Source organism: Nothoprocta perdicaria, unplaced genomic scaffold (genome assembly GCF_003342845.1).
Source record: "Nothoprocta perdicaria isolate Ctin4 unplaced genomic scaffold, notPer1 scaffold_260, whole genome shotgun sequence".
NCBI classification, from domain to species: Eukaryota; Metazoa; Chordata; class Aves; order Tinamiformes; family Tinamidae; genus Nothoprocta; species Nothoprocta perdicaria.
In genome coordinates, this window is record NW_020455489.1 from 159,308 (window position 1) to 181,996 (window position 22,689).

General features: G+C 40.6%; 1 protein-coding gene across 2 annotated transcripts in view; it reads right to left on the bottom strand.

The window, feature by feature from the left end:
• Positions 1–22,689, bottom strand: part of PRKG1 (protein kinase cGMP-dependent 1) — a 320,495-nt gene that overhangs the window by 76,295 nt on the left and 221,511 nt on the right. For both annotated transcript variants that reach the window (XM_026040662.1, XM_026040661.1), the window contains exons 6-7: positions 15,838–15,915; positions 11,520–11,614 (exon numbers count right to left, since the gene is read on the bottom strand). In XM_026040662.1, coding sequence (XP_025896447.1) covers positions 11,520–11,614; positions 15,838–15,915 — 173 coding nt within the window. The remainder of the gene's footprint in view (positions 1–11,519; positions 11,615–15,837; positions 15,916–22,689) is intronic.

Below are 22,689 nucleotides of genomic sequence, written 5' to 3' on the forward strand. Positions count from 1 at the left end.
CCCCTTAGATAGTTCCTCCTTAAAAGTCATCCGAGTGTTAAAAAAACTATCTACTATGGTACAGTGGCACTCAGTAAGTCTTCCTTTAATTCCCATTAGCAGTTCTTTTGCACTATTTCAGCTATGAATGTTAGAGCCCAATGCGGTAGCACAACTCATTCCTGAGACAGGCTGGTTCATGCCTTCTTCTAACCCAGCCGCATGGTAACTGTTACATAAAAGAGGCCCTCGAAGGAGCAAGTGTAAATTCAGCTTAAAAAAAGGAAATGCCCAGCAAATGTTTTCAAGGGCTGCAATTGATCTGACCGATCCCAGCAAAATCCAAGCAGGTCATTAAGCACATAGAGCTAAGGTGCATTCCTCAACAGCGCTGCATTTAACAAACCAAATCCTTTGCGTTAAGTATGCAGACACCTCAGCTGGGTGCATCCTCTTAATAAAAAAAAAAAAAAAAAATGTTTTTAAAAAAGTCTTTTATAACATGAGGCAAACCCAAAGGTAACGTGACCTTTGCAGACCAGGCTGTGATGCTGTAACAAGAGCACTGCACTGAGTTGGGAGAGCGATGCTCAGGTTTCTGGCGTGCTTAAAATAAAACCTGACTTTGTCTAGCGAGAATACAATCTAGTTATTTTTAACTGCAAAAACACTGAGGATGATATTTCCAGCGGGCCTCCAAGGTCCCGGGAGCTACACTGGGTCCTGCTTCCCTTTTAGAGAGGGACAACACGTGTTTGCTTGAAGGCAGTGAGTATTCAGAGGCTTAACGGCGTTGTTTGCGTTAATAGATAATGCAATTTATTTCACGCTCAAAGGCTGTCATTTGAAGCAGAGCCCTTGGGCCTCAATTTTACATCTCCACTGTGAACAGCCCCGCTGCAAAGGTGCTAAAGAGAGGAATGGTCTACCCTAAGATATAAAAGTAACGCTAACACCAAGCAACAACTGTAAACGCCAAGCATTAATTGCAAAGTAGGAGTCTGGGAAAATGAGGAGAAATAGCCACAGTTCACATTTAGGAAGATGAAAATTAGAAGAGCAAGCCTTAAGAGATCTAGCCTAGTATGGTCTGGTACAGCAGTCTCGGACCATTCACCCAACCCAGAGGTGCTTCTGACTCTAAAATTCTTTAGGGGAAGAGTGGGTATGGTCTTTTTGCAGAGATTACAATATTGCCAAGTGGCGTGTTCGGGTCTTGCGGGTATTAGGGCTTTATTTGAAATCAGGAGTTTGTCGGGTGTCCGGGTTGGTGTAGCCAACTTGAAATCATTTCCACAGCTGACAGCCTTGTTTGCAACCCAAAAGCCAACCAAGAAAGCCCAAAGTTGGCCTCTCAACCAAAAAGGTGGGTGTAATAAATACTAGGTTGTCAACACAGGAGTTGTTAGGATGCTACAACCTGTTCACAGCGTCTTTGTAGATGACACTGCATACACATTTTTCACAGTGACATAGCTTTCCCAGTCAGACACCATCATACGCCTACCTGGAGATGATTTCTGCTTTCAATCTGTTAGCTAGACTGCTCCAAACACTCCAATTTTTAACTTATTCTTTTCCTCTCTGGTATGCAGCATCTATACAACCACCCGCTGCATCTCTGGCAGCCACTTTGAGCTGTTCAGCTCTTGCTCTCCCATGCYATGAGTACTGCAACGCTTGCTCTGCAGCCAAAAACATCTCTAAGACAAACATCAGCAATTGGTTCATGGGATAAGTCCTTTGAGAAAGAGGAGATGCTTCTTTATTAAAGAAGAGCAACAGCAAAAAGAGTATTTTTTGTATGTTTTGTTGGATCACCAATGAACATTATTCTTGAGTGTTGCAATGTCTTAAGACTTCATAGCCCCCTTAAATTTTTCTTTTTGCCCCCAAAGCTCTGAAGGGAGCGTATCAAGTCCTCTGCCCTGTACTTTGCAAACATGACTAAGACGCAATTTGGGTAAAAATCACATTTTACCTCTGGAACTCTGTCAAAGCTCAAGAGCGTAGCGCATTGTCAAACTTTATCCTCAAACTTAGCAGTCGAACAAGCAAAACACCCATCCTATTCTTCCACTCCTGGCTGTCAAAGGGGGCATTCCTCTCTTGATCTTTTTGTAAATCAATTTAAATTTCCATTTCAGTTAAAAAGAGAGAACTCCAAATGGTCTTTAAATAGAGCAAAGTTTTAATGAAGCAGAGCTAAATAAACTTTTACGGAGGCAGTATTGCCAGGTCCCGTCTGATTAATATTTCATACATAATTTTAAGCGTGCCCATGACCATTAACCATGTTACTTAATAGTTGGACAGATATCACATAAAATCTGGAAAACAGATATTCATCACCAAGCTCTCTACTGGTAGCAGTCACTCTGAGGCTTTTCTTCTGCCCCCTTTTTATCCCCCATGGGATAAAAAGTCAATGTCTCTGAGATGATTGACCTCCATTAGCCTACTAAGAGTTGGCCATCAGGTCCGGGCCAGCTGCCGACGTGTTACGGAGATGGCTTGGCATCTCCAGGGGGATGACTGAGGATCTGTTTCAGCAAGGCATGAATCATCCGCTTGGAACAGCTTGGCTGTTTCTGGAAACGACAGAAGACTAAGAGGCTGGTGACCCTTAAGCAAAATGTGGTAGGACAAGGAGCCTGCCATGAAGTCACTGGAGATTTGACCAGTCACAGACTGTATCTTGGTATTGCAATGCTCCATCAAACATCCATCAAGTTAAAATATATTTATAGCTTTAGTGTTGACATATACCTTTTTTTTTTTTTTTTTTTTTTAGCTTCATAAAGCAAAACCAGAGTTAATCTGAGTCCAGGTTCACTGCTGCTTAGGAGATAATCTCTAACCAGTACCTGATGCCAAAAAGTTTCAGGGTTGCGATCTTAATCTCCAGGCGAGTTTTGAAAGGGAACTAGGTTGTTCAAGGACTATGCAGACTCACTGGCTAGTTACAGAAGAGCAATCTTAAAAATAAGATTGCTCTTATTTTTACACCTCTATTTTTGTAAATATAGACCTCTATAATTGTAAAATTATATATATACACATACATATATATATATACATACAATTTTTATTTATACGTAGAGGTGTATATATAATATATACACCTCTACAATTGTAAAAATTCCTTCTCCCTCCATGGAATAGCCCAAAGAATATAAATTATATCAAAACAATTAAGAATCATTCACAATACTCCATATAAAAATAGAAAGACTAAGAAAATAACAGCTCATTAGAAGTATGTATTAAATACAAACTTGCATCAATTTGTTCTTCCAAAGGCGGGGATCTAGCACGACTATACTGTCTTAAAGACATTAAGAGAGTTTTGATATTGTGTTTGGAGAGCTGGAATTATTTCCCTGGGCTTCTGTAAGGAATGCTGTGTTCTTCTTGAATCACGAGACCTAATATTAAATATTCTGTATCATGACCCTGATTCATAGTGCTCATGCAACGACTAGGCAGGCATCACAGCACAATGTTCCTCGTATGCCTGCTGGCTGGAAAAAAAAATTCAATTTTCAATGAATGAAACATTTATATATGACTTTAAGAGAGCTATAACAACAATATAATACCTCARTGTTGGTGGCATTACCTCTTTCAAGAGGTTTCTTTCAAGCTGCCCAATAGGATAAAGCAAGAAGAAATGAGAAAGAACAGGCATTCAGAGACATTTACTACAATAAGTGGAAGCAAGTATCTCCATAACCATTGTAATTTTGCTTTCCTCCATCTGGCAAACTTTGTTGCCTGATGTTTTTATTTATATATTAATATATATTTCAAACAGTTTTAGTTCTCAGGGTCTGAGTTAGCCGTGAAAGAGCCAGAACTATCAACAATGTGAGCAGTTATAAAGTAATGCTTATTATCCTTACGGCTCCAAACCACCCGATTATTTACTAACTTCACTGGGGTCATCCCACGTTGGCCCTCAGCATGACTCTAACGTAGAAGTGAAAGCAATTTCACCTACCCACTGCTGTTAAAAACAAGCAGAGCATTTGGAATTTGACATTAATCATCTCCTAACGACTACTTCTCAAAAGAGGTTTTCTTTTTGCTAGAGAAAATAGAAAGCCAGTCAGTCTTTGATTTCCTTTCCTTCTTTCCTTTCTTTTTTCCTTTTTTTTTTGGGCCTATAGAAACAAGCAGATTTTATACACAGATCTTCTATTAGCACAATTGCCTTCCTCCAGTAGCTCCATGCATTTTCATGATTACGGGTCTTGGGCAAACACGTTTCCAAAATGCAAAGCGGCTACTCAAAATTCAGCACCGATGGCAAGCGATGGGTAAGGCACAAAGAGATGGCAGTGCCAGCCCTCACCGATCTCACTGAGGTAAATAATCATTTGTTTGGCTTTGCAAACACATTTGCTGCTCTTGAGTTCCAGCGTCTTTTTTTTTTTTTTTTTTAATTTCTTATTATTTAGCTTCTATAAAATCCTGCTGCGGATGATTTCCCACTCAATAGTACCAAACTGCAAGATATTTTGCAGCAAGATACTTGACAACGGGAAATCAAACTGTTCAAAACCCCCAATCCAAAGTTTCATTGTTGAAATCCAGCCCTGCTTCAGCGTTTTTACTTGATCATCTAAGCAGAGATGCCAAGGGAGACATCCTCGGTATCATTTTTCCTCCCCTTAATTGCCAAAGTCCACATGACAGATTTCCAGCAAGTAACTCGTGAACAAAAGTGAGGTTTTTGAAATTTAGAAGGCATAATTCAAAAAGGTTAAAAAGAAGAGACAATGGCAAGCCAAAACAGTCAAAATCCTGGACATAAAATACCTGGGGTTGGTCAAGTTTAGAAAAGGTCATCCAAAGCTGCCTTCAAACCAAAAATGAGCTTGCCAAGAGCAAGGTACCCAAAAATTTTATACCTTGTTCCTGTTCTCCTAATTCACTTATCCATGTGCTGAAGAAGCCCTGAGCACATGCACACTTGAAGGAGCACATTTCATTTTCCTTGGTAGGTGGCCCACATCTGGAAAGCCTTCCTGACTTTCTGAGAGCAATAGGAAGGTTAAGGAAAGGAGTCAAACGGGTCTTCCTCAATTGYTTAGGCTGCCACAAATCATAAACAGCACAAAGGAAAAATTACTATTTAGCTTGCAAAAAAATGGGCACGCAGAGAGCTTGTTGACCCACCTGTAGCCTCAGACAGGGATTCTTGCACTATCTGTGAATCAAACAGTCAACTGCACGTTCAACCAGGAGGAGAGATCTCGGGAAAGGAGCAGATGGCTTGGCCAAAGCAAACAAAAGGCATTTCCTCACCTCCTGCACAGTTAAACTGTGGAACTAATTGGCATAGAAGGTTGAGGCTGATAAACATGTTTGCATGAATCTGAGAAGCAAACCCAAGGGAAAAAGAAAAACATCAAGGGTTATAAAATATAAAGCCCCTTGCTCTGGTTGGGGATGTTCTTCAGCCCCAGGCCATGAAACACTGGGAGAATATCCCTGGTCTTGCTCCTTTTCCCCCCTCTCACTTGGGTATTTGCCACTAGCTGCTGTCTAAGAGAGGATGCTGGCGTAGATGGATGGAAGGACACTCTTGAAAGAGATGCATCTTCTTCTGTCCTCCATGTCTTTTCGCCCCCACCACATTTCTCTGTATAATGTTTGCTAAAGCAAAGACAGATTTAAAAGGAACAAACCTATTTTTTTTTCCTCCAGTAACAAATACAGATCTACATTTTTAGAATTGCCTAACAGAAAACACTGTGAATGCTCCAGATCATCCCAAAAAGCTTTGGATGAGTCCCTTAAGCAAGAGCTTAAAGAGCTTTGGGCAACAAACAGAAGACGCTCAGAGCAAACTCCAGCCCGAGTCCACGTAAGCCAGGGTTGTGTTTTAAGAAATCTCCAAATAGCAAGGGATTTCCATGTGCAGAATTGGGACAACCATCTTGGCAACCAATATTCATTTGCCATAGCAAAATGACACAAGTAGCAAAGGCCCCAAAGGTTTCCTAATTCCCTTTACAACAGGAGTATCTCCACTCTCAGTGGACACAGCTGCTCACTTTTGATAATATTTAATTAATGGTGTGGTGCATGCTTCTAAGATCACCCAGATCAAAGGTCCTTATAGGCAATTCTCATGGCGCTGTGGCAGATGTCTGCAGACAGAAGGGCTACACCATGGAGAAGCATACGGTGACACCTTCTAGATGTCACCTTGCTTCTGGCTGGCCATGGTTTAGGGCACTTACCATCCAAAGCCTTTGAGGGATTTTTTTATTCCTGAGTATTCCAAGAGCTTTTGGAAGCCTTTTGAAACCTCACGATGTTCCCTGCATATTGGATGACACAGTTGCATGCTGTCCTGCACAAGATGTCTCTCCTCTTTGAGACTTTGTGCATTTATCCACCTAAACAACAGAATATAAGGTCATAACAGCTGAAAAAAAAATCTGAAGACTACCTGACATTTGTAATAAATAGGAAAAATGCTAGCATAACGGATGACAAAACTTCCTGTTGGTCTCTGGAGATCACATGCTTGAAGCAGCCGTCTGAGTAACTCACACTATGCTGCAGATACTAAAGAGGGCAACTGAGCCACAATGTTGTAAAATTATAATTTAAAAGATGCCTTTTTCAGCATCAACGGTGATAATTTTTACATAACACCAAGTGAACATCCTCTTATCTTTAATTTCAGTCACTTGTGCATAACCGCTCACAGCACTGCTCTGCTTCTAAGACGCTGGAGATGAGACCTTCTTATTCTTCCCTCAATCCAAAGACAAGCACAGGGTGAGGGGAACATAATCCTGAGACCTCTGGGCTGGAAACTTACACTTTCTCCAAGCTGATCTTGTAGGAATCAGCTCCTTGTCTGTTTTAAATGTCTGAGGAATTGAGAAACCAATGGGAATTACGAACCTCTTCCCACCACCAACCCTAGTGGGATGCTGTATCTTTTCAACCATTGATCCTCATTTTTTTTTTTTWAATGGATTTTTTGCCGTTTTCTCACTGTTTTTCCCTCCCGCTGTGAACAGTTGATGGGTTTGTATCTGGGGTGCTGCCCTTCAGCACCAGCTAGCACTGAGAAGAGCGTGCACCATGCTCAGGTCCTTCCGATCCCCTTGGAGTACCACAGGGAACCAGAGGAAATTGCTTTGGCCAAAGAAAATACCTAAAAACCTGTGGACATTGCAGACCATTTTTGGTAGGTAGCTACAAATTAGAGAGACCGCTCTGATCATGATCCAGACTCACAGCTTCTTCTYGCAATATTTATGTTTCATCAGCAAATATCCCCAGGAGATGACGGGTCATTCTCACAATTGGCTGCGACTGAAACCCGCAAATGCCTTTTACCCAGGCAGCCAAGTTCCAGCAGCTTAAATCCATAATTTAGTGAGGATTTTAGCCCTAAGCCCTCAAAAGCAAAGGCTCGGGGAGTAGAGCTGTGCAGATCTGGGCAAGCAATCAGTGCATCGCTCAGCACGTGCTGGGACAACCCAGAAACATCAGTCCTTTCTCTTTGCCAACTAGAAAACAACACATACATTGCCCTCCAAGATGAATATTTGCTCACGCCACCACCTCCTTCTTGCCTCCAAGGTATTTCCTGGGGCCCAAAACATATCTAAGCCTCCATCCCTTTCTCCTCTTGCAGAGAAAACTCAGGATCATCTAGTTAATGGGTCAGCTAGGACTTTGGCAGAAGGAAGAAGATCGTGAGCAAGGTTCCAATTAAGATGAAACGCTGCACTTATATTCAGTGATCAGTCAAGGACATTGAGATAGCTTTGCTCAGGTGTAAAGAGGGCTGAAAGAAGCAACAGTGCATTTAGTAAATTAAAACTTATCTCATTTGGGAAGCGAAGCAGTGTAAAGGTCAGTTTAGAAGGACCAGCATTGCAGCTGCACAGCAGTGGCATGAGAGCTAAAACAAGGCTGAGACCAGGAATATGTTACTGGAACCTCAGCATTTCCTCTCAGATTTATATCCATGTAATACAAACCATTTTTTCTGGAAGTGGATTCATAACCCTGGCCCCAGCAAGAGAAAACAGTAAAAASAAATTAAATCAACAGCATTGCCAGTACTTTAATGTCCTACTGGCGTCTCTCTGTTGTCATAGCCATCAGCTACAAGTCTTCTTACTTTTTTTTTTTTTAGGGATTATATTTAGTCTTTGCATTAATTTAGAAAAAAAGAACAAAGTAATGGCATCGYCAACCGCATCTTGGATTTAATTTCTTACTTTCAAAGCTGCTTTTTTCCCCCTTATCTCATCTYTCCTTTTTGCAGACCATCGCCTCCRCACACAAAAACCCTGAAGACAAAATTCAGCACAGCCGCTTGCACCGCTTTTAGTGAGGGCGGAAAGACAATATCAGTATTTTTTTGAGTAGTCAGAAAATACATTTTCTTCCGGCATTACCGCGTATAACTTGCTTTATCATTGCAGATTAGCAGTGCAGAAAACACACCAAAGATTTTGGGGGTCCTAAGGCAGGCGAAGCATAGCCAAGAGATGTTGGGGAATTAAAGGACAGATGGTCTCTGGTATGCTGGGAACRTAACTGAGCAGAAGCCTCCGGAGGTGGAGATATAAGCGGGAAACAGCGTAAGTTCTCCAGAACGTAGGAGGTGCCGGGTGGCTCCTGCAAGACACTGGCACCACCGTACACACTTCCAAACGATCTTCAGGGCAACAAAACAAAGTCATTTGGAGCTCAAACTATAAATGTCACCAGTTCCTCAACTCAGCCTTCTCTCCAAAATCCTGAAAGTAAAAACCAAACCCAGTTTGTCTGATGCATGAATATCTCGATCATTATTTTTTATTTTGTGGTCTTTTTTTCTCTAGACACCAGCCAAGAGTCCTACTGCATTCCCATTTAGCAAGCGACAAGAGTGTCCTCGAAGAGTTTGAAATCTCTTTCAGGACAGAGGGAGAAAAGGAGACAGGCCAAAACACTGCTGCATGATGTGGAGATGTCTCATTCACGGTGTGGTGTGGATATCCAAGCCCCTGGACACCAAGTCCCTACACATTACAAATCAGTAGTTGTTGACTCTCAGAGGTTGACGTAGGAACCCCAAGATCTGTGCTTCTACCCAAGGAAAACCCAAAACCCCACTTTACTTCCTCACTCTGTTAGCATATCTTAAAAACAACAACCACCACCACTAACAAAAACAACTCTCCCTCACATTTTACTCTTTCCAAATGAGAAAGCAAGCAGGGGATACCCTTTTAAGAGAGTCCAATGAGAGGTGCCTATGATGGTAGCCACCAGGAGGTCTCATCCGAGAGCCAGCCCTTGGCAAATGCAGACACAAGTGGCAGGAAGGCTTTCCACATCCTTATGGCTTTCTCAACATGCATGCCTTAAAATAACTCAAATAATCTCCAGCAGTTTTTCATGTTGCTGTTCTCACTTCCCATCAAGTGAAAGCACTTTCCTCTGGCTTAATAAAATCACCAAAATTGACAGCAAAATGAACGTCTATGTGGATTTAAACATCAACTTAACTGTTTCTTTTCCCTCTGACCCCACCAATATAGGCCTTGGTCACATCAAACTAGCTACCTCTGGTGGCAACTGAATTAAAGACACTGAATTCAGAGCACAACAGAATGTGTAATTACAAGTTGGGTTTACTAAAATACAYATTAGCCTCAAAGTTGCATTGAGTTATTTCCCTGGTGTTCCTTTGCCGACTTAGTTCTGTCCTTTTCCCTTCTAGAAATCCTGTCCTTTTCCCTTCTGTCCTTTTCACGTCTAGAAATAATCACCATAAATGGCTTTATACATTTGTTTTCTCAATTAAAGAAATACCACAGCAAAACAACAACAATATTATACATCTGCTATGCTATCCTYGATTCAACTGGACAGGAAGGTAGGAGAACCATGTGATGGGAGCTCCTAGTATTCCTATAAGATAACATGCCTGATGATTTCATGACTTGTTTTGTTCCTGTCTGGGTGAAACAGGATACTGTGAAATAATGAGAGCCATCTGGTGCAAGCAAAAAAAAAAAAAGAAAAAAAAATGTATTTCAGTGATGTATTTCATCACTGGATTTCCATGTCAGTTTAAATATTTCTATGAGAGAACACAAGATAGTTGGGATCTGTCTTCCTGCTGTGCAGCAATATGCAGAATGAAAACTGCAACTATTACTTTATGTTGTCAGAAAAAAAAAATGTTTTGGAGTTGTTACTGCCTCCTGCATATCAGAAATTGCAAAACAATATTATATTTTTTAATTTTATTTTAACACATTTGCTCCTGAGTATATTTTTATAGTAGCTTGCAAAGCTATGGCTAAACAAATCCTGARACAGCTTTGAAAAAATATTCCAAGATGAAAAATAAAATAGATTATGAGTTTCCTTGAGTTTATCTTAAACTGTCAGTCATAAGTGTATTTTTCATACACAGGAGAAATATCCTGAAGGTCTACCATGAGTGGTGAGCAGTGATGTTCCAGCAGATATTCATGTGTTAATAATTCATCAAGTTTATATGCTTGTAGGGGTAAAAAAAATAAATGTATCTCACTTCTGCCATAATAAAAAAGTAACCAAAACAAGGGCATTTAGTTTAATAAAACGAATATTGGATTTTCAGAGGTGAGACTCAAGAGTTTTCTGTGCTTACGCAGTTGTACTGTACTCCCTGGCTGCCCAACGTAGCTCAAAACTGGGGTTAGAACTGTTTTAGTATCTTCTTTTGGGAAGAAGACCGATTTACAAGCACCTAAATGTGTTATCAAAGCACCAAAGAAGTGCCCCAGGGGTCCTATGCAGAGAGAAGTACCCAGGATGGGACCAAGTGGTCGTCCTTCAAGGTTAATGGGTGCCCTAAACTCCTAAAGTGTGTCCTAAAGCATGTTGTGCTATTCCCGTTCTTACTGTTCCCTAGGGAAGTAAAGTATGCTTTTATAATAATCATCTGATTAAAAGGGATTTACAATTTCTATTCCATTCCTTCACCAAAGTCATCTTTTAAGTAAAGTGACTGAAAAAAAACCCAAACAGGTCACTCACTTTTAATTACTCCCTTCCCCRAACTCAGAGATACAATACCACCATAAAAAAGAATAAAAAAATACACACACAGACACGCACAAAACCCTACACCATTCGACCTTCAACTGTCTACCTCACATAGAAGACCATGATCATACCTTCACCCTACGTGTCACCCTATGTTGAAAAAAGTTAAACATTTTGGATCCTCAAATCATGGGCAGGGAAAACAGCGCAACRATAAGCTATTTTATTACATCTATGAACAGGTAGGGAAGGATCTATATTTGGCCASATGATCACAAAACAAATCATATCTCCCCATCCCTATTGGGTCCTCAAGACCCAACGTCATCGCAGCACCAAGGGACAACGCACAAAATGCAGCTGGTCAAACCACTTGCAAGGCAATTCTAACCCACTCCCAAAAGCCTGGACAGCCGCTGGCAAAAATATCTCGACCAAAGAGCAACATCTTAAGAAGCACTTACCCTTGAAGRGCTTTTTCTCCAAACCAATCTCCTTTGCCTAGGGTGCGGAGAAAGACCGGATCTTCACTGGGGGAGTCCTCACGAGTAACGTTCACCTGTTGAAAAGCCAAAAATCCCCCACAGCATTTTTAAAACTTGCAATTAATTAATAAATTCTGCTGGTTCAGAGGGGGATTAAGACATCTCCTGGATCTCCTAGAAAATGTGCTGAGTTCCTCATTGGGATACCCCTGATACCCCAATTCCTAAATCTTGATAAGCCAATCTCAAACCATTCAAGAAAATGAATAATTATTTTCCATTCAGATACATATKACTCTGGCAAGAAGTGCTATATTTCCACTTTTTCTTTTTGAATGTTTTAAGCTCTCAGCACGGAGCTGGCTGTACAAGCACAGTCAYTGCCCATATGGAGTTAACAGGAGAAAGTATTTTTTGTGTATAAGAGACACATGGCAGAGGCTTCTGGTAGCTTAGTTGCATGTCATTTCTTGTGTTGTTAAGATCACTTAAGGAAAAAAAATCTACATTTCTACGTAATTGAAATGAAGCTTTTTGGAACATCACAGGATTAAGGATGCCTCCTGCTCTTTTAGTGGTCCTTCTCCCGAATTCAGGGGAAAGATAATGACAGCTGGAGCAAAATCCAAGAATTTACACGAATGTTTGAAGGAAAACAGCACAGAAAAATAGCACATGATCTTTCTGAAGAGTCTATTACTTATCTACTATCTCAGAAAGCAGGTCCCGTTCACCTTTGGGCATCTGTCCAGATCCCATATGGGATGTAAGGCCCATCAGCCAAGTAATGACAAAATCCCTGCTAGGGACTGTTTGCAGAGATGCGGCATGACACACGTCAACAGCTACTAAAGACTCAAAAGCCTCCAAGAGTGATGAGTCTTGTTGACCGAATGGCCCTCATATGGAAAGTGTTTCTTCTCAGAGGCAACTTGTATATCCTGCAGCGCAAGAAGGCAGATGAAATACGGTCCCCTGCAACTAGTGCAGGGTGTCCTATCTCCTAACATGTCACCTATAGATCTACTTGTCCAAGCTCCCTCTACAGACAGTGGAGATGGACAGACACTTCCAAAGGTGAGTCATTCAAGGCTAAAAGCAGAGAACAACCCTCTTGAGGTATCTCTGTGTACAAAGGCCACTCTCTAACTCTACTTCCCTTTAAGGCTGTTGACTTGCTTTCATCAGAGCTTGTTCATGTGCAAAATGCAAAGCCAAAATTAGGGACAGCAGACACGTTATTTCTGGTTTAGACACATTATGGTTGAAATTTACTATCACATTTACAATTGCACCTTTCTCTGTGCTCTGYCATGGATGGCAAAAACAATAGCTTTGAGTCATTAATGAGCATCCAGTCTACAATATACCAGATTTAACATCTGCAGTGACTCATCAAAGCTTAGATGAGGGAAGGGGATGCGTAACAGATGAGACGGGAAGATTTGTAGCCTATAGCAAGAAAAAGAAAAGAAAAAATCCTTGAACAAACCAATGAAAACAACACATTTTTTAGCTCTTTCTCCGTGACCTCTGCTATGCCTAAAAAACAAATGAGATGGGATTATGGGAGCATAATTTTGACATGGCTCAAAACAATGACACATTTTAACAGCCTTGGCACCAGCTAAGATCTCAGATGAAACTGGTGACAAGCACCACTTTTAGAGAGTAAACAACGTATAATGACACARCACAACATATCATCTCTACGTAAAGAGGAGAGGCTCGACGGGCACCAAGCCACAGCATTGAGCAAGCGATGGGACTCAAACTGCTTGCAGCCCATGTTTTATTCAAGGGATTTCTGTACACAGGTTATTTTGCACAAGGCTCTGATTTCTCTTCACTAGGACTTGAGGAATTAGACTATAATAAATAGAGGAGAACTGTAAAGTCAGATTCCCTGAGACTGCCAAACAATAATGCTCACATGAAGCTGCTGAATGCAGAAGGGACACATGAGTTCTCAGATACACGACCTGGAGTTAGAAACATTTCTGTCTTATTAAGGTACCGAGGTGAGGTTTTAGCAGTATGTGACACTACTTCAGAAAGTCTGCATGGAGTATATGGATGCTTTTATTCACTGCCACAGTGCTTGTGCTGTACCTTCATCATGGAGTTGTTCTTGTGTAGCTGATGCATCTCCATACAGGCATTAAACTAAGCAGTCTCCCCTTCCTGCCATCCTTCATCATTCACTGACACCCCTTTTGCAAATCAGTAAGGCTGCAAGAGAAGCTTATGCAGGATTCAACTTGGTCCCTGTGGCAATTTCTCTTTGGTTGTAAGGATCTAGCTAATGGTCTGGAAATTTCCTAGAGACTGAACTATCTTCCTTTGGCCATCAGCTGCCATAAGATCATGCCATGAATGGATCTGTCAAAGTATGGATCTATCAAGTATGACTACAGGACTCTGGAGCCGTGGTCAAAGGCATGAGGACCCATATGATTTTCTTCTCATTCCTGCCAGAGAGGAAGTAGGGGCTTGAGGAGGACTAGATGGATCATATGCATCAACAACTGGTTGTGCAGTAGTGTTGACAATAGGGATTTGGATTTAGAAAAATCTTTGGAAATGGGGGAACTTTAGGAAGGGATGGAATTCACCTCGCCAAGTGAGTCAAATGCATCTCTGTCTACTGATTGCCAATTCGGTGGGAAGGACAAAGTTGGAAATCAGATCACAAACATCCTTTTAAGCACAGAGGAGGGGCTACCACTCATTAAGAGAGGTCTGCCCCAGGAAGCATTTTGAAGTGTGGGTCATGGTTGTCCTTACTCTGCGAGAACAGGACATCATCATTTCTGAGTGGATAGAACTAGAAGAGCATGAGAGAATGCCACCAAACTTAATGATGAAAAGCAGAAAATGAAAGAGAAGGATCATGCTTAGGAGCTCCTTCAGTTTTAGACCCTTCAGCTAGTTTTAGTACCTGAAGTTTGGCAACAGCCTTGGGTAGCAATCGTTCATATCCATTCCCAGTCTGGCAATTGCTCTTCCTTGATGAATGCCAGGAGCTTTTTGTTATCCTTAATTACATGAGCCCTCTACTAATACGTGACCTGGTGCAAACGCAAGTGTCAGCTCCACTGGCCTACTGTCAAGCACATTTATCCCTTTTGTGTTTACTTCTTTTTACATATCACAGCTCATACATAGAGAAAAAAATAATAATATCAATGTGTATTCCCTTCAGCATCTGTGTCCCACGGGGTGGAAAGATGCCACATTTTTGTCAAGTGTAATAGCATTAGCTAAAAAGGAATTTCAAATGAAAGGGGAGGAGGGGGGAAAAAAAAAAAAAAAAAAAAAGATCTACAAATTCCCATCAGGCTTTTACGGGAAAAGAGGTTAAAAAAGAGGGTAAAAGAATTAAGTCAAGAGACTTTCTTTATGCCACTAAGTAAGTCTGCTTTGCGTAGAGTTGCCCTGACCTGGGAGAGATGGGAACTTGGCAAGCAGGAGTTTCCTTTTGTCCTTTTTGCCTCTGTGCTTTGAAACGAGGCTTAGAAGCAGCAMGCTCAGTAATAAGGTGGCCCTCTCTCAGCGAATGAAGAATATCCACAGTTTTTATAACCACAGAGAAAGCATGGGGTTTTTTGGCCATGCACCAAGAGGGATCATAAGRGTTACCAATCATAGAATCCTTATGGTTGGAAGGGACCTTTAGAGATCATCTAGACTAGATGGACTAGTTGGACTAGATGATCTCTAAAGGTCCCTTCCAACCATAAGGATTCTATGATTCCATGATCTAGTTCAAACCCCCTGCACAYGCAGGGTCACCTAGAGCAGGTGACACAGGCTGCATCCAAGTGGGTTTTGAAGATCTCCAGAGAAGGAGACTCCACCACCCCTCTGGGCAGCCTATTTCAGCGTTCTGTCACCCTCACTGTTAAGAATTTTTTCCTTTAGTTCTTGCGGAACTTTTGGTGCTTCAGTTTGTGGCCATTTCCTCTAGTTCTATCAGTGGCCACCACCGAGAAGAGTTCGGCYCCATCATCCTCCCAACCTCCCTTGGAGTATACACTGATCAGGTGCCCTTCAGCCTTCTCTTCTTCAAGCCCCAGAGCTTGGTAGAACATGTGCAAAAGCAGAATGAGATCTACTTTTTGGGGTCTTCTCCCCTTTGAGCCATTCTTCCTTACTGATTGAGCTGCAGTAAGTTTAATTAAACATCAAGAGTTGCAACACTCTAGGCTGGGGCATGAGACACTGTTGGCTGTCACCAGATTTCAATAGCCCATAATCGTCATYGAATTTTCCTTAAAGAGGGTGTTCAACTCACCTTCCCTTTGCTGATTATGAAGAAGGTATCCCCTCGAGCACCTTGTCTTATAATATACTCTCCGCTTTCATAGTGTGTCTATATAAAAAAAGAAAGAAAAAAGAAAAATTAGCAGGAACAAGCAGAAGCAGAGGCTGCTCTTCAGCTTCTGGTTTAACAGTTTGGCAAGATAACGCTTGTGAAAACATAACCCTGAATRAATTTCCTCCAAGTGCGATGTTGGACATGACTTAAAAAATAATAATAATAATAATAAAAAAAATCACCCGGTGTCAAGGAATATAATAATTAAAACTAATCCCTTTGCAGCTTGCCCATTTTTCTTGTTACTTTGCCAGTGTCAGCTTTTGCCCAAATGAATTGTCCTCCCAACCTAAAGTCATTTATACTAAGTAAACCTGACACTGGCATTTTCACCAGAGAATACAGTACACGAACTGAAATTACAATAATAAATCTACCATAAAAATAGCTCTTTTATTTTTTTTTTCTCTCCCCATTCTTTTGGTATTTTTCTGTTCTCCAGCATTCAGATGCAGATTATTTTCACCCGTGTCCTGTTATCGAGGTAGATTAAGTATCAGCCTGTCTTTCTTTTTTGGTGTTATTTTCTGGAATATTCATAGCTAAATTTCAGTTATATCTTATCAAAATATGCACCCTAATAGCTCCGACCCTTATACTACAGCATCAAAACCAATATCCATGTATACACCACCAACAAAATAAAAACCAGGAAAAACCAGTATGTCCCTAAATACAAATTCTTCCTACAGCACGGAGCCAAAAAAAAAAAAAAAAAATTTTTTTCCTTCAAGCATGTTTTGCTTGAGGAGCTTCCTACCTAAAATCTTACCCTGGTAAAATGAATGAGGTTTTGGCCTGCATGTTTTTTGAAGACACAATAAGCACAAAACCCCAGAAAGCTCTTTTAATCCCCAAGTATGTATAAACAGCAGTAAGGACAGATCTGGAGCTAAGAAAGAGGAATTAATCAGAATCCTAGAATTCAGCTAAGCTTTAGACATTTTATTTACCCTCCTCCCCCCGCTTTTTTTCTTCTCCCAACGGGATTTTATTGAGCTGCATTTTGTTTTTCCTTTTACACTCAACCTTTCTGGTGCTGCTTGAAGACTGATTACAGACTCCAGCAGGATAATAAACACATAAACGTTTCTGTAAATCATCTAACGCATCTGAAAAGAAAACAACTCTTGGCTTTGGGAGCACTGGGCTTCGGTGATGTTAAKGGAAAATAAATGGCATGGGATACAGAAAACACATCAAAATTAACAGTAATGTTAAATTTAGCAGGTTATTTATAAAAACGGCTATATATGTATAGAAAATAACCATATATTGTGTGTGCATATATATGCATAATAAACTAAAATACATATATGTATGTATAAACACATAGTGTGTGGATGCTTACACAGTCCTCAAAATTCTTGAAAAACAAACTCAGGCTGTCAAAGATAACACTAGTAAATAATATTCTTTAGATGCTCCACAAGATTAATGACTGAAAAAATAGAAGTTCTCTAGCAGAATAACAAATACTCAATAACATCAGGCCAATCTTAGAAAAGGGACCTGAGAAGCAGAACTTGAAAGACCAATTTTTGAGTAGCCCTGATTCCTCTCAGGCTTCAGTGCAGCTAAYAATGGCAGTATTTTTTCCTAAACATTCCAGGAACAAAAGCCTGGAGGTGAGCATGGACCTCTGTGGACACAACCTCATCGTTTTAGCTCTTAGGTGGGATGCTCTGGGCAGCAGATATTGAGGATGCACATTTTTGAACACCCACTTCGAGTTTCCTTGGGAGAGATTGATTTTAGAAGATGGTGGGGCCAGGTCCTTTCAAGTGGCACCCAGCAGGTACACACACAAAAAAATCTATAATTCTCACTAGCAATTGAAAGTTTTGGACAAAAATCATTGCAACTCTCCTACCGGTAACCTCCCTCTCTATATATGTATGTCCACACACACAAGCCACTTAACAGTGAAAGGCACAAACTCATCTGAGTCCTGTCATCAGTCTTCCCATCTAGGCTCCCATAAAACCTTTATATGGGAGGGGAACCAATCTTGAGCCTTGAAGAGCTTTAAGCTCTCCCTCATTTACACAACCCTTTACTACTATATATGTGTATATTTCTGGACTCTCATTCAAAATAGTCATCTCCAATGAACACTCAAATCACAAGTCCTTCCTTCTAAGTCCAATTTGTACATTCAGCCTCCTCTTTGCCATCTYTCTCCATGCCCTTCCCATGGCCCATGTTTTCATGCTTTTCCTTTTCCCCGTCTCTCCCACTGTTAATTCTGTCTCACCACAATTCTTTTTGCTTGATTCAACATGTCTTTTCCCATTTTCTCTCAGCACTCTCACTCTTCACCTTCAGTCTTCCCATCCTAACGCAAACCAGCTCAACCGTGTCCTTCATCCATCTAATGGGATTATTTCTGTCCACTTGGACTGAAAGCTCTCTGTAAAGTAGGCAGAGAGTGCAAAGTTCCCTCATGACACACGCACATAGAATCACTCTTATTTCTTCTAATGCAACAAATACAATCACTCTTATTTCAACCCAGCCAAGTTACAGGTAAAAACTGCCCTTCTATACATATGGTGGSTTTATAAAACATCACCTGGAGCAAGTTTTTAGCAAAATATGGTAAATATATTCATGCAATAGTTGATAGAACAGTGTGAGAATAACACGGAAGGCATTTGCAGAAGCAGTAAAGACAAAGCTGAGAAATTACTACTGAGAACCGTGATATACCAGCAAACCACAAATATGTATTTTATCAATAGAAAGGATTATTTCAATGCATTACAAATGCTACAAAATTTGGAGCATCCATCATGCTAAMCAGGCTGCTGGGGATCTTAAGGTACTTGAAGGAAGAGAACTGCCTAACTCCATATAAGCATGCTCCCCAGCTCATATGGACCTGCATCTAGTGTCCYAATTTCCTATATAATCTGAATTTTTTCCATACCAAACTTGTAGGAGGAGAGCACCATCTCTCTCAGCAGTGCAGTGATGGCCATAGTGAAGCTGATCAGAACACAAGGCCAAAAAACAAATAGATATCCAAGTGCTATAATCTAAGACAATGGTTATAAAACGCTAATATATTAACTTTTTCACTTTATTTTTTGCTTATAAAATGCATGAGAAGAGACAGAGGAACAGTTCCACTCTAAAATTAAAAAAAAAAAAAAAAATCCCATTAATTCTTCTGTCTTTGATGTTAAGTTTCTGTTCCATAGACGGTTGAACTCCTATGAGCATTTAAATATTTTGGCTCTGTGGCAATAAGAGCAGCAATGAGCACGAGACATTGATTTTCAAGGTTCTTGAATCTTTTTCAGGAACTCAAAAAAAAGAAAAATAGTTGGACTTCAACTAGGCTAAAACTGTTCATTTCAGAATAAAACAAAGTTAATAAAAACAAAACTTCAACGAGCTTTCTTCAAGGATGAAGAATGGTTCCTTAAGCAAGACATTTTAACAGGAAGCAAACTCAAACTACATACGAGCAAGAGAATGGCATATAAATATYAGCTAGACTCAAATTTCCACTAGATTTGCTTGATGCACACTGAGTTGGGTTTGGCAAGAGCAAGGAGGAGGAAAAACAAAATAAAATTGGAGAGACAGCCCAATTAGCATTTCAAACTCACCGGAGCGTTTCTCAACTGCTGTAAGCACAAAGTCAATAGAGCATGTCCAGCATTTCACAGCAGCCCATTTTCTAACCCTTGGCCTCTATTCTTGCCATCAAAAATTCTGCATAAATCAGACTTGTTAATCCTTATATTCTGTTAACTGCTGTCCTCACATCTGTCAAGGTTCTTTTTTTTTTTCCATGTATTCTCTATTTTCTCTATTGAGCTTTGAAGAGACTCAAACTCCCTGTTTCTTTTGCATCCCTTGATTACCATCATCTATTTCACTTTATATTTTCATCTTCTCACCTATATATATATATATATATATTTATTTATTTCCCTTGTGATTAAAGAGATCCTTGAGTTAAACTAAATTTTGGAATGAGTTAGATCTCTCCTATGGGAGCTATATTATTGCTGTATTTGTGCACTTGTAGCTCAGGCGTCTTTGCCTTTAGGGCCAGATCTGCGCTCTCAAGACCAGGTCTTATTCCAAAGCATGGAGCAAGATCTCCAAACGTGGTATCCAGTGTCTAAATGTTCCTCATATACATTTAGGTTCAAATCAATCTCAATATACAGAGAGACTTGGACATTTATCAATCTACTCTTCTACAACCTGAATTAACAGTACTAGAACCCGGTCCTCTCTTCAATTTCCTTCATGGCCCATTAGAAAAACAAGCGTCTCCCTTCCTGGAAATACACAGCTTGTCCAGTAACAGAAATTTTTATAGAAATAACTTTTTTTTTTATTTTCTCCCACCCCTCCTTTTTGCTATTGCCATAAATACAGCAACAACCCTAGCAGGGGAGAGAAGCATTTACTCATTGGACTTGATCTTCTGAGACATTAAATACCTCCCTCTGATGTGTCCAATATATCCATCAAAAGTGCTCACATTTACAATAACCAGCTTTCCTGGAGTCAGGGTGGTTTCTAAGGCTGAAAATGCAAGTCCTTACCACGGAAAACCTTCATCTGCAATTAGCCCTAAATGAAAGTGCTTGTCTGATCATGGGCTAAACAGCTGTTGGGTTGGCTCAGTGACCACCAACTACCACACCTCTGAGAAAAGACGGTATTTTATGCAATTAATTACTGGTTAAACAAGTGTAGCACCATGCCTTGCGCTTGCTTTGTCCATATTTTCCTTCTTGTTTGCAATAGCAACACTGTGGCCAGAATGAGATCAGAGAATTTCMAGTCTGAACTTCTGCATCTTGCCCTTTGCAAACCTGTCTCTATCACAGTCCTCTTTTGTGCCCAGCAATGACTTGCGGCTAATAAGGCATTCCACTAATTAGAGGAAAAACAATCTTTCTTGCTTCCCAATACTATGTCTGACCTTACAGCTTTGAAGACCTATGTCTTGGAGAAGGTCATCGTGGAGGATGAACTAACCCCATTTTGTCACCCAACCTGAACTGAAGCTTCTGTCAGTGACCACCTTCAAAGAGTCACAAGTTTTAAACCTGACTGAATGTTGACACAGGCGTCTAGGAGAAACCTTGACTCTGGATGACTCTGAAGACTTAACCAAGGGGTTAAGTAAACTCCTTCAATAAACCTTTTATTTTCCTTCCCTCCCGCTGGATTCCTTTGGGTTCTGCATTTATATCCAGAGCGTCTTAAAAAGGCGGAAAACAGACGTGATGTTTGGAAGCCTAGGTAACCCATGTCAGCTGTGCAGTAAAGAGGCCAAAAGCCATTGAAAGGTCATTTGAGGGGAAGAGAAACACAAAGGTAGCTTTGAAAGCACGACTTTCCTGCTCTAACAGCCAAGTCCTCTCCTAGCAAACCACAGGTTTGCACCACATAGCCTGGTTTTCGTGATGGTCCTGAACACATAATCCATCTATCCCAAGTGGTAGCTTCCATAGAGCTAACTGTTATTTTGCTGGTGATTTAGAAAGAAAAAGTAGTTACAGGGCCATCATAAAAACATAGGAAGCTTTCAAAATCATTTTGCTTCTGCTCTGTATTTTCTGCCCCAAAGATTTTTCAATTCTGAAATGACAACTGCAGTGCTAAGAAAATTAAAACAAACACTCATTTTCTGGCGAGCTCTGCAAAAGCAAGTGCAAGATARTAACTACCTACTGTATTCAGTTCCTTAGGAAACACATATGATTGTCTTTAACCAGTTTTAATAGGTGTTCAATTCAGGAAACATCTACATGTGCTGCTCCCCGAAAAAATCTCAGGAGGAAAGGCATCATATTGTGGTCTTCTGCATAGATTGAACATTGAAAAATGCAGCTAGTGGATCAATTTCTGACACTCAAGATTGCTCAATGTCCCTCCACGAGCTCGACTTCATGCAGTACATTCACCAGCAAAGAAAGCGGGAAAGTTAAATATAAATAGATGACATGGGGAATTGAAGGTTAACTCAAGCCTCTTAAGACAACCTCATTGTGGAGCATGGGGTGGGAAAGGTAGGAAGAAGAAACCCAGGAGCACTGGGAGGACATCGCTGAGCAGCTCTGTTGATCTCTGTCCGTGCTGGGAGGCAGAGGCTGGCCACACTAAGGTGCCCTGGATTAAATTAGTATTCAGAATTGTTATTATTTTTCCATCATGCCCATGTTTGTGGACTTCAGATGGAAACTCGCGTCTTTCCTAAATGCAATGTCTTCTACAGCCAACTGCTTGCTTCCAACTCCTGCACGAGGCATTTCCTGCACAATGGCCTTAACACGTCTCATTAGATTAATTGCACATGGCTGCTCAAGTCCACTGCTTTAAAAATGATTGGATTARGCTTCAAAAATGACTGGATTAGCACTCTTCAAATGCCAAGTTCACTTGTTTTCCACTGCCGTTTTCCTAGCATCCTTCTGCAATACGAGGTGAGAACCTGAGAACATTTGATTTCCAGACAAAGAGTGGAAGCCAAAACACTGCAAAATAATAAAATATCTTTTCATGGAACTACAAAGCATTGGGAGCTCACTAATACCCAAGAAAAAGTGCTTACTTTTTAAGATCTTGATTATACTAATTTATCCAAACAAAGCAACATAATACAGTATAGAGAAGCAGCATGAGAGCCCTAGCCAGCAATTAAGTTTATTTAAAGCAAATACAAAAGTGCAGCTCACAGTGAATCCACTGCACACACAAAGAAATGAAAAAAAAAGTCTCTACTGTTGT